Raw genomic sequence first — 12,913 nt, 5'->3', positions numbered from 1 at the left:
GGTACTGGCTTTAAAGTCATTCATAAAAAATCACAAGAGCCTTTTTTTTTCAACTGGGAATACTGCTGCTGAGCTGCACTGAGCATTTTGAACATAAAAGCCATAGGTCGGTCAGAGCCATCTGCATGAATACGGGCCAGAACCACTGGCTGGGACGCATCGGTGGCCAAGGCTAAATGTTTACCAGTTTGGAACAATGCAAGGCAAGGCACGGAGTGTAAATTATTTCTGAGTTCTCACAAGTTGACAATCACCTGACAGGAACATTTGAACGAAGCAACTGGTGCAGAGAGTGAACCAGAGTGGCTGCACCCATGAGAAACCAGTGATAGTAAACTGCCTTACCAAGAAATGCCTGCCATTCCCACAAATTGAATGGACGAGGCAAAACTGTTCCATGGATTGAACACCCTGCTGGGAAAGTTCATAATCGAGATACTCAATAGAGGGTTGAAAAACACTGTGACTTACTAAGATTACACTTAAGCCTTGTGGTGTACGAGAGGACACAGGTTACATAAGTGTTTTACTGTTACAATACCAGTGACAACAACATAATCATGACAGTTAATGCAGCACGGAACATCAGCCACAAATTGTTCTAAAAAGCTATGTAATGTAGCCGGGCACTAGTCACCCCAAACATTAAACACTAATACTGATAAGGACCAAAAGGCACAATCGCAACAAGCATTTGTTCTGAGGCGTCATCCTAAGGGAACAATCAGGTAAGACAAGTCAACCTCGGAAAAGAATTAGCACCTGGCCAATTTCACAAGTAACTCACCAAGTTGACGCAGAGTGTATGTGTCAACAACAAACTGAACATTTATGGTAACTCTAAAGTTGCCACAAAGTCGGATCAGACCTGCGCATTGAAAAAATGCGGCCGAGCTGAAGGTTTCAGTGTGATATGTGCCGTGAAATTGGTCGCAAGCCCTAAACCTTCAGGAAACAAATCCGAAAATTCAGAACACAATGAATCCATGGCTTGATAAGGAATTTGAATCAACACAAGAGGTTAGAATTAGTAATAGAAAATTCCAAATCAACAAAAGCATCTATTACAAACAAATTCTCAGTATGCAGGTGATTAACACCCAAATATGTGATAGGACGGACAACAGATTTATAAGCTGTTGCATCCATAAATTAACCAAGAACAGGAACATGCTGTTTACTGTAGTTTAACAGACAGCAGTTGACAGGAGCCAACGATGGGGAGCCCAGCCACGTGCATGTTTGAGAGCTGAGGAGTTAAACAGCTGGTTTGATGACCACTTGCAATGATAATATTTTATGCAGCACACACACTTCAATAAAAGGCTTATTCTGACCTATGGACAAAACTGAAACAGAATGAATGTCCACGTCCATTTGTTTAGAGGAAAGCTGAGAATGACAAACTGACTCAATGTTGCCTTTTTTGTGATACCTGTGACATGTTGCCCACTGCCTGGGCATGCCGATCTCTCATGCTGCACAAAGCAAGAGGGGCAGAATGGAAGTGCTGCATGTTGTCCTTGTCGTTGCGTCTGCGACCAGGTTTGTCCACCACGATCAGGTTTCCTGGTTTGCATGGAATTTATTTCCTCTTCATTTGGTAAACCTGTTGCTATTTGCCACGGTGGTTCACTACAATGATGGCGACATTCCCCCATGCTTCAATTTGGTGACCCGCTGTGCAGGTGACCTCAATTTGGTGAACATCTGTGTGGGAGACCTCAAGTCTTTGAGTAATGTTTAACCCTTCATCCAAGGACATATCTTTGCATTGAAGGGACCTCTGATAAACTTCCTTGTCAGGTATGAGATGGATGGTTGTGTTGTGAACCATGGAGTCAGTCCGCATAAGATTCTATAGTTTTTAGCAATAAAGCGACACTTAACGGCTTAGATCCCGCAGCTCCTCCACCCAAGGTCAATATGACTGATGTTGCTAGTGGCACTGGGAAGGCTCTACGTGAACGGCAATAACACAGATGCATATACGAAGACAACAAATTACACATTTCATCACAGAAAATTGTAGCCATTCCTGCAAGGGTCCCAAATGTCACAATAACTGATACATGTGAGAAGGAATTCATTGCTGGTGGAGCTGTTTTCCATAGGCTTCCCAATCTTTAGCAGTTGTCGTACGGCAGAAATGGCAGTGGACTCACCGGAGACAGTGGATCCTGAACAGACAACGTAGCCCATTTTTTTCCAAAGTTGTCATAATAAGTTGTTGCTAGTTGAGAACATATTGAAGGACAAGTTCCATACAGAAGTTAAAAGAAAAAACAGTCACTGAAGTTGAGCACACACAATTCTACTTGTCGACAATTGTGGTCTAATTCAGAAGACAATAAGAAACCAACAATCTTTATTTGAGTCACGGTGTGACAGCAGAACAAAGACAGTACGTAATTCTTTAGTGACTTGTACAAAGGAGACTGGCCAAGACTGGTGCAAGACAATATATAGAGTATTTGCCTGCCAGGGACCACCAGCTTCCTGCTGCAGGTGACTGAGGTACTGTCCATGGTCAGCGGCATCTGGTGCAAATGTCTGGAGCAGCTGAATGGTGCACTACTTGAACGAGACGAGTGCCATGGCTGTAGTGGAGGTGGTGTAATAACATGAGAGTTACTACAATGATGTTTCATAAAATGATACAACCAGCCATTCAATGTACTGAAATTTTCAACACCGACGTTAAGGGCAATTTCACTAGTTTTCTCTTGCAGTGTGTTTATGCTTCTAGGAATGCTGCCACGTCTCATTCCTTGAAATCGCTTTAACAGAATATTTTCAATATCATCAAATGCGTACATATGAATGTTCTTCTTGATGGATATACAGCAATACTTCGTTTCAGCAGTTACGAATGCTTCTTTGTTTTTGAGTAAGCTGCACACATAGGCGGCACTAATTTTTTGTCTTTTGCATGTCGAGAAGTTTTGGGTTACGACTACCATTGAGAGTGCAAGCAATTGTCAGCTTTTGCAGAATTGTAAGCTTTCTATGTTCGCAGGCCGTAACTCCATAAAAGTACAATTAATAACTTTGATGTTTCAATAAAAAAGTTTTTGCAGTTCATATGCTGAGTTACAGTGACATCAGATCACATGCCACAGGTTGCATACTAGACTGAGCAGCAATCTATTTCTGATTTGTTCAATGCACCTGCCGGCACTGCTGCAAGGGAAGTCGAGTTACTGACTATTATCTCAGTAGATTTTGACTGACTGAATCAATTACTATTTACTGCACAACAAAACACAACAAAGCATACAGTCTGTGTGAAACTGAAAGAAACCTCCATTATGTCGGGAACTGCGTAAAATTGGATTTTAATCTACACAATGTTTCTTGTTTATTCCTTAAATACAGACTTTTTCTCGAAGTGGGGTTCATTAAAAGCAAGGAGGAACAGCATTGCTCTTATGGAAGTTTTGCCAGGACCAATAGCAATATTTGTTAAACAGATTTTGCTAAAAGTGGGTTTGTTAATTCAGGTTTTACTGTAGCAACAAATCTGATGCATCTTCAGCTATATGAATTAAGTTCTGTAAAATCTCTGCTGATTTTAAATCTATTATTTTTTTAAACTACCATATAATTATAATGTTTCTTTAATTCAGAGCAGCTTAGCACATCAACAGACCATTCAAAAAAAAAAAAAAAAAAAAAATAGTAACAACTGTGGACCCAGGACCAAAGAAAATTTACACAATTAGTAATTAGCACATAATGTTTTTATGTGAATAACTGCTGCATTTAAAAAAGAATACTTACGATGAACTCATGAAGTGTAGAGTATAGATTGTCATCTATTTTCTGTTTCATTGTACTGAAATCCATTGGATTCTGAATTATCTGGGAATAACCAGGAGCAATATGATCTGTGACAGGCCATGCAAAAAACTGTTGAGGATCTCTCTTCTCAAGGCCTTTAAGCAGATAATCGAGTAACTTCTGTAATGCACTTCTCTCCTGCCTCTGTCGCAGAACGCAAGATCTGGGTTCCCGGGACACAGCAGGTGTCTGTATCCTAACTGGAAATAGAAAAATGATATAACCAATTTTTAGCTTTGACAGCAAACTACTTGCAAAGGCTTTTTTAAAGGCAACTTCTATAAGGAAAATAGAAGACTACCTGAAACACCAGAAGTTTCTAGTAAATAAAATACCCACAGTACATTAAACACTGTTTACTCCTTAGTTAGTTTCTTAGTTATATGTTCCTTAGATCTTTTGAATGACTCTCTTATCGAAATGGTGTGGAATGAGTCTTGTGAAAATATAGAATCCCGAACCTTTGAAAATCCTCTAGTTACTCTGTATCAAGCTAAAGGTAAAGTGTACAAATTAAAATACTGTAGGGGTAGATATCAAATGGGAAGAATGTTTTCATAATTAATTTATATGTTATATGCCCCCCCCCCTCCCTCCACACACACACACACACACACACACACACACACACACACCACACACACACACCACTCTGAATAACTTTTACTCCAATCTATTACATTTCCTACCCATTTTCTGTTCCATTATAGTGCCTTCTGGTGCTTAACATGAAAGGGACTGTAGAGATTTTGTACTGGCTCATGTTTGACATTTTATGTTCAATAATCACTGTATGTAAAAAAAATTACTCAGAATTTATCTTAGACTTAAAATTTAAAGTTGCTAACCCAATGTGTCAGTCCTACACCAGTGAATGTCAAAGGTAATCTCTGAAGTAACAGCTCGGTGAGCATCATAAAGCACAATATGAAGGTCTAACAACCAAATTTCAAGCAATGCCTTTCCAAAAATTTGAAAAATACTTTCACCCACAATTAAAAAAAAACTAGAAAACACATTTGAATTTTTGCATTTCTCAATACCATAATGGAAAACTGTAAGTAGTGCTGAATAATAGAATAATATTGCATTTTTTTTTTCATTAGTACCTTGTCCAGATTGCTCACTTCCCAACCCCTGACCTGAATGTTGAACTTCACCAATGGATTTTGGAATAGGTACATTGCCTTCCAATAACGTCCTCTTATTTGATGGAGGTTCTGAAAGAGACTCCTCACCCATACTGACATCCTCTTGACTAGACTCATCACGGGGTCTTTTACGTTTCTCCTATGGACATAAATTAATTCATTTACAATTAAACACAATGAAATGAGAAATTTGATGGCCAACATATACCATCATAACTGATAGCTTACAATAATGATAAATCACTGAAAATAGAGACAATAACAATAATATTCTCAACAAAATTTGTATATGAGAATCAACTGATGGTCACATATGAGATGTCATGTCAAGTTGTCAAATTTAAAACTTGACTGCAGGTTTTCTTTCTTTATCTGTACCTGCTGTTAAGTACTAGAATACTAGTATCTATCACCTGATGGTACACAGTTTCTAGAATAGTATAATATTAACAATAGCCAAAGCCAGAAGGAATGTTAGAATAATGTGACAGGCATTCGTGAATTTGAAGTTAAATTTTGTCTACTGATCTGGAAAGAAAGAAAGGAAGGTCAAAGTCATCTACATGGTACCACATTGATCATAAGTGAAATTGACACAGAGAAGGATCTGAAATTGTTACAGTGTGGAAGATCAATGTATGCATATCAAAATGATGGATATCAAGATAATTGACTGCAGAGCAGAGTGTCAATTAAAACTGCTCAACATGGCAAAGCAAACTGTATCTAACAGAAGCCTGTACAATTTTATACTTCTTACACAAAAGAAACTGACTCCTTCTACCACCAGTTTCTCATATGTTGGTGCAGAATTGAAGGATTCCAAACAACTGGGAAAAGCCACAGGTTCTTCTTCTATTTCTTCAGGATAATAATTGGCAACCAATGCTGTACAATCGCAATAAAGTCATGAGATGTTCAATTGACTCTTTTATTAGAACATGTTCCGCATTTCAGTATTACACCCACCTTCAGACGTCACAAACTTCAACTCCTTCCTAACCAACCAGGCATACAGCCTTGACAACTCAAAGAAAAAGTCAAGGCTGTACACATGGTTGGTTAGGAAGGAGTTGAAGTTTGTGTTGTCTGAAGATGAGTGTAATCCCGAAACGCATAACATGTTCTAATAAAAAGAGTCAATTGAGCATCTCATGTCTTTATTGTGATTGTACAGCACTGGTTGCAAATTATTAACATAAAAAATGATCACAGGCCTCAGACGGGATTTTATATTGTGTATATCATCTTCAGGATAATTGTAAAATTAACGCTTAAGTCAAACAATGGAAATCCAGGATGGAATGTAACAATATTATGAAAAGGAAAGTTGCCAATCACATATAGTGAAGATGCTGATTCGCAGATAGGCACAACATAAAGACTGTCACAAATAAAGCTTTCTACCAGTAAGATCTTCATCAAAAATAGATGACACACACACACACACACACACACACACAACTGCAGTCTAAGGCAACTGAGTGTGGCATCAGTTGCCTGAGACTGCGGTCGTGTGTGTGTGTGTGTGTGTGTGTGTGTGTGTGTGTGTGTGTGTGTCTCAGCATCTCTGCTGTATGGTGAGTGGCAACTTTCCTTTTCATAATATTATTAATGCTTAATTGTTTGGCAGAGTGTTAATAGAACCACTTTCGGACTATTTCTTTATCGGTCCACTCTCAAATAATATGTGGGAAAAACAAACACCTAAATCTTTCCCCATGATCTCCAACTTTACTTATTCTGTCACAATGTTCATTTCTCGTATGTAGGTGGCAATCAACAAAATGTTTTGGCACCCAGAAGAGAAAGTTACTCACTGTTGTCTTGTCAAAAGATGTCAATAAAACAGTCTTTGTTTTTAATTACTGGCACCCCACATCATTTATCAGATCTGCATCACTCTTTGCCTATTTCCTGATGTATACAATTAGTTTCTCAGCATTATTAACAGGTGTTCTGTACATAAGTGTCCTGACCTATCACCAGAGAAAGTAGTCAAGAGAAGGTAATGTCGCTGGGCAAGCCCTGGATCACCCCGCCCAATCCATTGTTGTCAATAAGTTGTATTCAGGTACATACATCAAAGGCTGTAACGTGAAAGGGGGAGAAGGGGCACGATGATGAAACCATATGGCAGAACAATATGAAGAGGGGGGGGGGGGGTGATGATACTGAAACCATATGGCAGAACACATTGCAGCAGGTACATGCGCTTCGACCAATAGCTGCGGCAATACTTGCTGAAGAAAGTTGAGATACGCTGCAACTGTCAAATGTTGGGGCAGCAAGTACAGTCCAACAATGTGGCCATACATTAACTGAAAACCATCTCTGAGCTGCAAGTGTTCTTGTTGCATGTGGGTTTTCCTCTGAGCACACATAGGTGTTACACAAGACGAACATTCCCTCCCATAAGAGAACCGACTCATCAGAGAACAAAACGGTGGCTGCAAAATGGGGATCCGTTGTGCAGATTGTGAATATAGCCATGCAAAGGCTACTGTGGAACAAAACTGTCTGTCTTTGTCCATTAACTGCACATTCTGGGAGTGACATGGGTGCATGGAATTGTCAAGCAGGATCTGCATGACACTGCTGGGGGAAATCTCGACACATCTGGTGATAGCTCGCTTACTGGGACTGGGATTGTTCTGCATTACCCCCAGCATAATCTCCTCATTGCTACCATTGTTATTGTTCACTCACACTGTTGTGTCCCCTCGCTGAATGATCTGGACATACAGTCACAGTGCACCTCACTCACTGCAATTGGCAGTCCTACATTTCAGATTCATATCAGTGAGCTCCACATCCATGTAACATGCCATCCTACTTTCACTCTGTTGGCAGGCAAAATGAAGTTTCACAGTGAATGCAGTCCCGACAACCATAAATGTGCTGTGTCATCTGATGTTGCAGTGTACATATCACCATCTACTGCATACACCAGCCAAAGCTGTCCCACCATTTTACCTGTACTAAGCATAATAAACATGTTTTCTGACCCTGTTTGTACTTCCCTTCTTTTGTTTTGCGTCATCACTATCGCACCAGGAAAGCACTTCCAACCACGCACAGTTATGTGATTTTATAGCATCTAGGTGCACTCTTATCTTTCCTAAAACTTTGTATCCACTGTGCTGGAACATCCTGTATATAAATGATCTAGTGGAATACATATGAAGCTCTGAGAGACTGGTTGTTGATATTCTATTGTGAAACTAATTAAATTTTAATGGCCTGGCAATAATGAGGACTTTTACAAAAGTTAAAAAATGCTCAGGTAGGACAAGGCTGTGGAAGGAAATCAGTTAGATAAGGAACTACTCTACATAGGAACGTAATTGCAGAATACTGAAGTAACATGCAGGAACATGTGCAGTGGACCATATTGAGAAAAGATATGCATGATTTATTATGGGTTTGTTCACAAAGTGTGAGTGTGTTATGGAGATGATAAAACTTCAGTGGCAAGCACTACAAGAGACGGCGTGCATCAGAGTTGTTTACTGTTAAAATTCCAATAGTGGACCTCAGGAAGACTCAGCAATAGCTTGCTTACTTCCTTCCACATACATCTCGTACAATGAGCAAAAAAGGAAAAAAATTAGAAAATTAACCCTTTCAAGACCACAAGCATATATGTACGCCTGGCAGTTACAATGCCCAGACACCTATAGGCTAATATGTATGCCCAGCAGGTGGAACGACTGGATGGCTATGAGTATTCATTTACATCTGGCAGATATGAAGGTCTGACAGCTAAGGGCATTTATGTGTGCCAGGGCTTGTGAGCAGGTAAACTTGCATATTAGAATGGTGACTCGCTGTTGTCCATATTTCAACAATTCTGTGAATGCTGTCATTATCAGCTCTTATTTGTGATGGCGAAGAGCGCTACAGCTTTCACCTGCTCCTGTTTCTTTCTGCTTATCAGCTGATCAAATAGGTACAATTTGATTTCCTCGCCAACACACAATGGAAGAACAAACATATATAACCTGAAGGGCATGACTTACCCTAATGAACTGACTTATCAGATGTTGCGAAAGAACAGTGCAGTAGATGCATGCCATTTCTCAGTAACACCCCGTCATGTGGAACAGAAAACAGTGCACATGGACGCGCAAATGAAATCTGATTTTGTAATATATAAATTTCATGACACAAACATACATAATCTGAAAGGGCATGAACTGCATATCTGACATATCAGATGTTGCAAAAATAGTGCTCCAACCTACGTTCAGTATCTTAACAAAACCTGATGCCATGTGGAACTGCAAATGGCATGCACTGCTGAACAAATGAAATTTGATTTCCTAATTCACAAAGTAGACCACAATACAAATATACAGAGGGGTCCAAAAAAATGTATCCACTGTTTAAAAGTTCATAACTGGCAAACTAATTGACGGAGTTGTCTCATCTTTGGTAGTGTAATAGTTTGTAGTTCCGGCTGTGTTCAAGATGTACACAAACAATGATCTGGACGACCTGTAACAGTAACAAGTTCTGCTAGCTCCCGTCATGTTTTACAACAATTCAGTCGTTCACCACAGAAGTCTGAGAGACAGTGTGCCTGTGAAACTGGAGTGAGTTGCTTAAGTGTTCATCGAATTTTGAAGACAGCAAAGTGGAAGTGCTACATCCCATGATTGCTACACGCAATGAATGAGGGTGACGCAGATCGTAGGATGGAGTACTGCGAGTGGTTTACTAACATGATGCGCAACGATGAAGAGTTTGCAGAGATGATTGTGTGGTCTGATGAGGCACAGTTCAAACTCAATGGTACAGTAAATCGCCACAATTGCATCTACCGGGCCACCGAAAATCCGAACGTCCATGTAGACAAAGACATGTATTTGCCAGAGTAAATGTGTGGTGTGGGTTGTCTTACCGGGCTTGATTGGCCCATTCTTCTTTGACGGCACAGTTACCGGTGAGGTGTACCTTCAGAAGCTTTAGACATCCATTTTACCCGCCATCTGAGACTTGTCTGGAGACGGAAGAGTTTACTTTCAACAATATGGTGCCCCAGCCCACTACCAAAATCATATTAGGGCGTATTTCGACGAAAAACTACCAGGAAGATGGATAGGCCGTAGAGGTGCTGTGGAGTATCCACCATGTTCCCCAGACCTAACTCCTCTGGACTTTCACCTGCGGGGAACACTAAAGGACGTCGTTTATCGACAAAAGCCACACACATTGGATGAACCTCGAGAATCCATCGTACATTCATGTACAAATATCCAACTGAACACGTTGCAGTCAGCAGTTTGTGCTGCAGTTTGGAGGCATAGTTTGTATGTGGATGTTAATGGTGACCATTTTGAACACCTGCAGTGATACCTTTAAGTTGGACTTTAAGCTACACTTTGACGAAAAATGAGACAACTCTGTCAATTAGTTTGCAAGTTATGGACTTTTAAACAGTGGAGACATTTTTTTGGACCCCTCTGTGTATCATCTGAAAGGGCATGAATTGTCCTACAGAACTGACATATCAGTTGTTGCAAAAAGTGAATAGTGCAGCAAAAGCAGTGCAGTTTCTCAACAAAACTAGCTGCTGCATAGAAATAAAAACAGCACAGATGGCCAAGTAAATATAACCTGGTTTCCTAATCTACAAAGCACACGATACAAACATATATAATCTGACAGGGCAGAATTATCATGTATCATATGAAGCAAAAAGCAAACACTGCAAAATAAATAAATAAGTAAATACATAAATGTGGTTTCTCAGCTGCTGTGCAGAGCAGAAGACAGTACGAGTTTCAGGTGTCTTCGGTAGGAAGTGCTTATTTTAAAACTATATACTGTATCTTGAAATGTGTTAATTCAATGTTAATGAAATTTTAATGAGGTATGGGTAAACATTTTTGGAGTTTAAATCAAAAGTTACAAAGTTTTCCAATAACAAATAAAAATTTATCCTTTTTTTTAAAAAAATAACTTTTTCTCAGTCCAAGATAAACTTATAACAGAAATCTTGGATTAGCTCTGAAGCTCTCTTCCATGGTTATCAGAAACTGCAATCACTGTAGTGTACTGATTTTATGAAGAGCAGTTCGATGAATGCTGGAACATGCGATTAGCCTACAGTGACCATTACCTGCAGTGGTCGTCTTGCTGAGTCAGCTGCCCCGCAGTCACGTGCACAATACATTGGCCCCCGTTAACGGGCTTGGCAGGCAGGGAGCTCGGCCTTCGCAGCCATGAAAGAGTTAATGTTCAAAAAGAGGCTATCAAAACATATTCCTTTCATGCATCACTTGTAAATCGAATAGGGTACGGGGGGAAACAATAGTGGTATTAGGAGTGCCCTACAAGATTAGGGTTTAATATCCTGTCAAAATTGAAATCATTAAAGATGGAGCACAAGCTTGGAACGTTGTAATGACAGGGAAGACAATTGTCCATGCCCTTTCAAAGCAACCATCCCGGCATTTGTCTGGAGCAATTTAGGCAAATCACAAAAACCCCAAAACATGATGGCCAGAAGCAGGTTTGAGCTGTTGTCCTCCTGAGTGTGAGTCCAATGTGCTAACCACTGCATCATCCCATTCAGTGCCACATGCTTAAGATGGTTTTCAAGTACACATGAACATGTATCACTGAACATAACAGCTTCGCAGTAAATGTATCTCCAACAAGTTATTTTTACTTGTCTATATGAGTATCCTAAAAACATTTATGGTGTATTTTGTACTACAAGAAGAATTGCAATGTCCAACTATTATGAGCTGTTGTTCTTTTACCTTATGGTGATGTTTATGTTTTTTCTCATGCTTCTCCCTGTCTTTGTCCTTTTCCTTCTTCTTCTTTTTCTTTTTTGCTTTCTTGTGTTGTTTTTCAATGTAGGACTCTTCCTTTATTTGTACAGATGCTGCTGAATGTCGAGATTCTTCATCTGCAGGTACAGATCCCATACCAGGGCCGGCATGTCCTAAAGTTTGTGGTACAGCAAGAGCCGGGCCAGAAGCATCATTGCTATGTTCAGGTGTTGATGCGTTATTAACCTTTAGGATCAATTTCAGTGCGGGCTTGTCAACTCCAAACTGCTTCTCTACAACAGCCAAACAGTAATGAATAGCAAACAAGTTTACAAACAAACATGGAAATATAGCTGTTTTATACATGCTCATTTGAAATATATTTGTAAACTGAAGAAGGGTCACCTGTACTACAAATACAAAAGGATAACACCAAAATACATGTGTTTCGTATGATATTATTTAACATAACTAGTGTCTTATAAAAATAATACAGGATGATCAAAACAGCATAACATGATCAAAATCATGTGACATTAAGAACATAAATATAATCAAAATAAAAGTCAAAAGTTGATTAAGATTAAAGTTAACATTACTTCAAACATTCAGAAAACTGGATGTCTGCATTTCAGAAAGAGTCACAAAATCTTGCAAATGGTACCTAACCAGAGCTCACACAAAAAGAAACTGAGGAAGGCAAGATGAGATACGATGAGGATGTGGAAGAGGATAAACAGGAGGAGGGGGGCCAAGGGTATATGTCTGCCACACTCATATCCATAAACTAAAAGATTCACTTACACCAGAAAATTGGTCATGGGATAAGCCATTCACCAAGACTTCTTGTGACACTCAAATTACGGGACAGAAGAATGCATACTGATGCATGACAACACACTTATAGACTGCTTCCATCACAGTAACTCTTGGTAAGAAAATTGCGGTGGTATATGTGCTATTAACATGGTGCCACCATTGCCATGTCACAAGCATCACTTAATCAGCCCCTTTATAAAGTGCCACAAAGACAAGAATCTTACATTCCATGAACAGAACATTACCACAGTGTTCCTGGTGACACTACATTTGTTGAGCCACATAGTATCTTTGCGTTGCAGGAGTTTACCA

At 39.6% G+C, this 12,913-nt stretch overlaps 1 protein-coding gene across 2 annotated transcripts in view; it reads right to left on the bottom strand.

The window, feature by feature from the left end:
• LOC126088122 (bromodomain-containing protein 7) overlaps positions 1–12,913 on the bottom strand; it is a 148,972-nt gene that overhangs the window by 103,847 nt on the left and 32,212 nt on the right. For both annotated transcript variants that reach the window (XM_049906226.1, XM_049906227.1), the window contains exons 2-4: positions 11,768–12,075; positions 4,953–5,133; positions 3,784–4,043 (exon numbers count right to left, since the gene is read on the bottom strand). In XM_049906226.1, coding sequence (XP_049762183.1) covers positions 3,784–4,043; positions 4,953–5,133; positions 11,768–12,075 — 749 coding nt within the window. The remainder of the gene's footprint in view (positions 1–3,783; positions 4,044–4,952; positions 5,134–11,767; positions 12,076–12,913) is intronic.

This window comes from Schistocerca cancellata, chromosome 6 (assembly GCF_023864275.1).
Source record: "Schistocerca cancellata isolate TAMUIC-IGC-003103 chromosome 6, iqSchCanc2.1, whole genome shotgun sequence".
Taxonomy (NCBI): Eukaryota; Metazoa; Arthropoda; class Insecta; order Orthoptera; family Acrididae; genus Schistocerca; species Schistocerca cancellata.
Note: the sequence above shows the minus strand (reverse complement) of the source record. Positions and strands in the feature narration are given on the sequence as shown.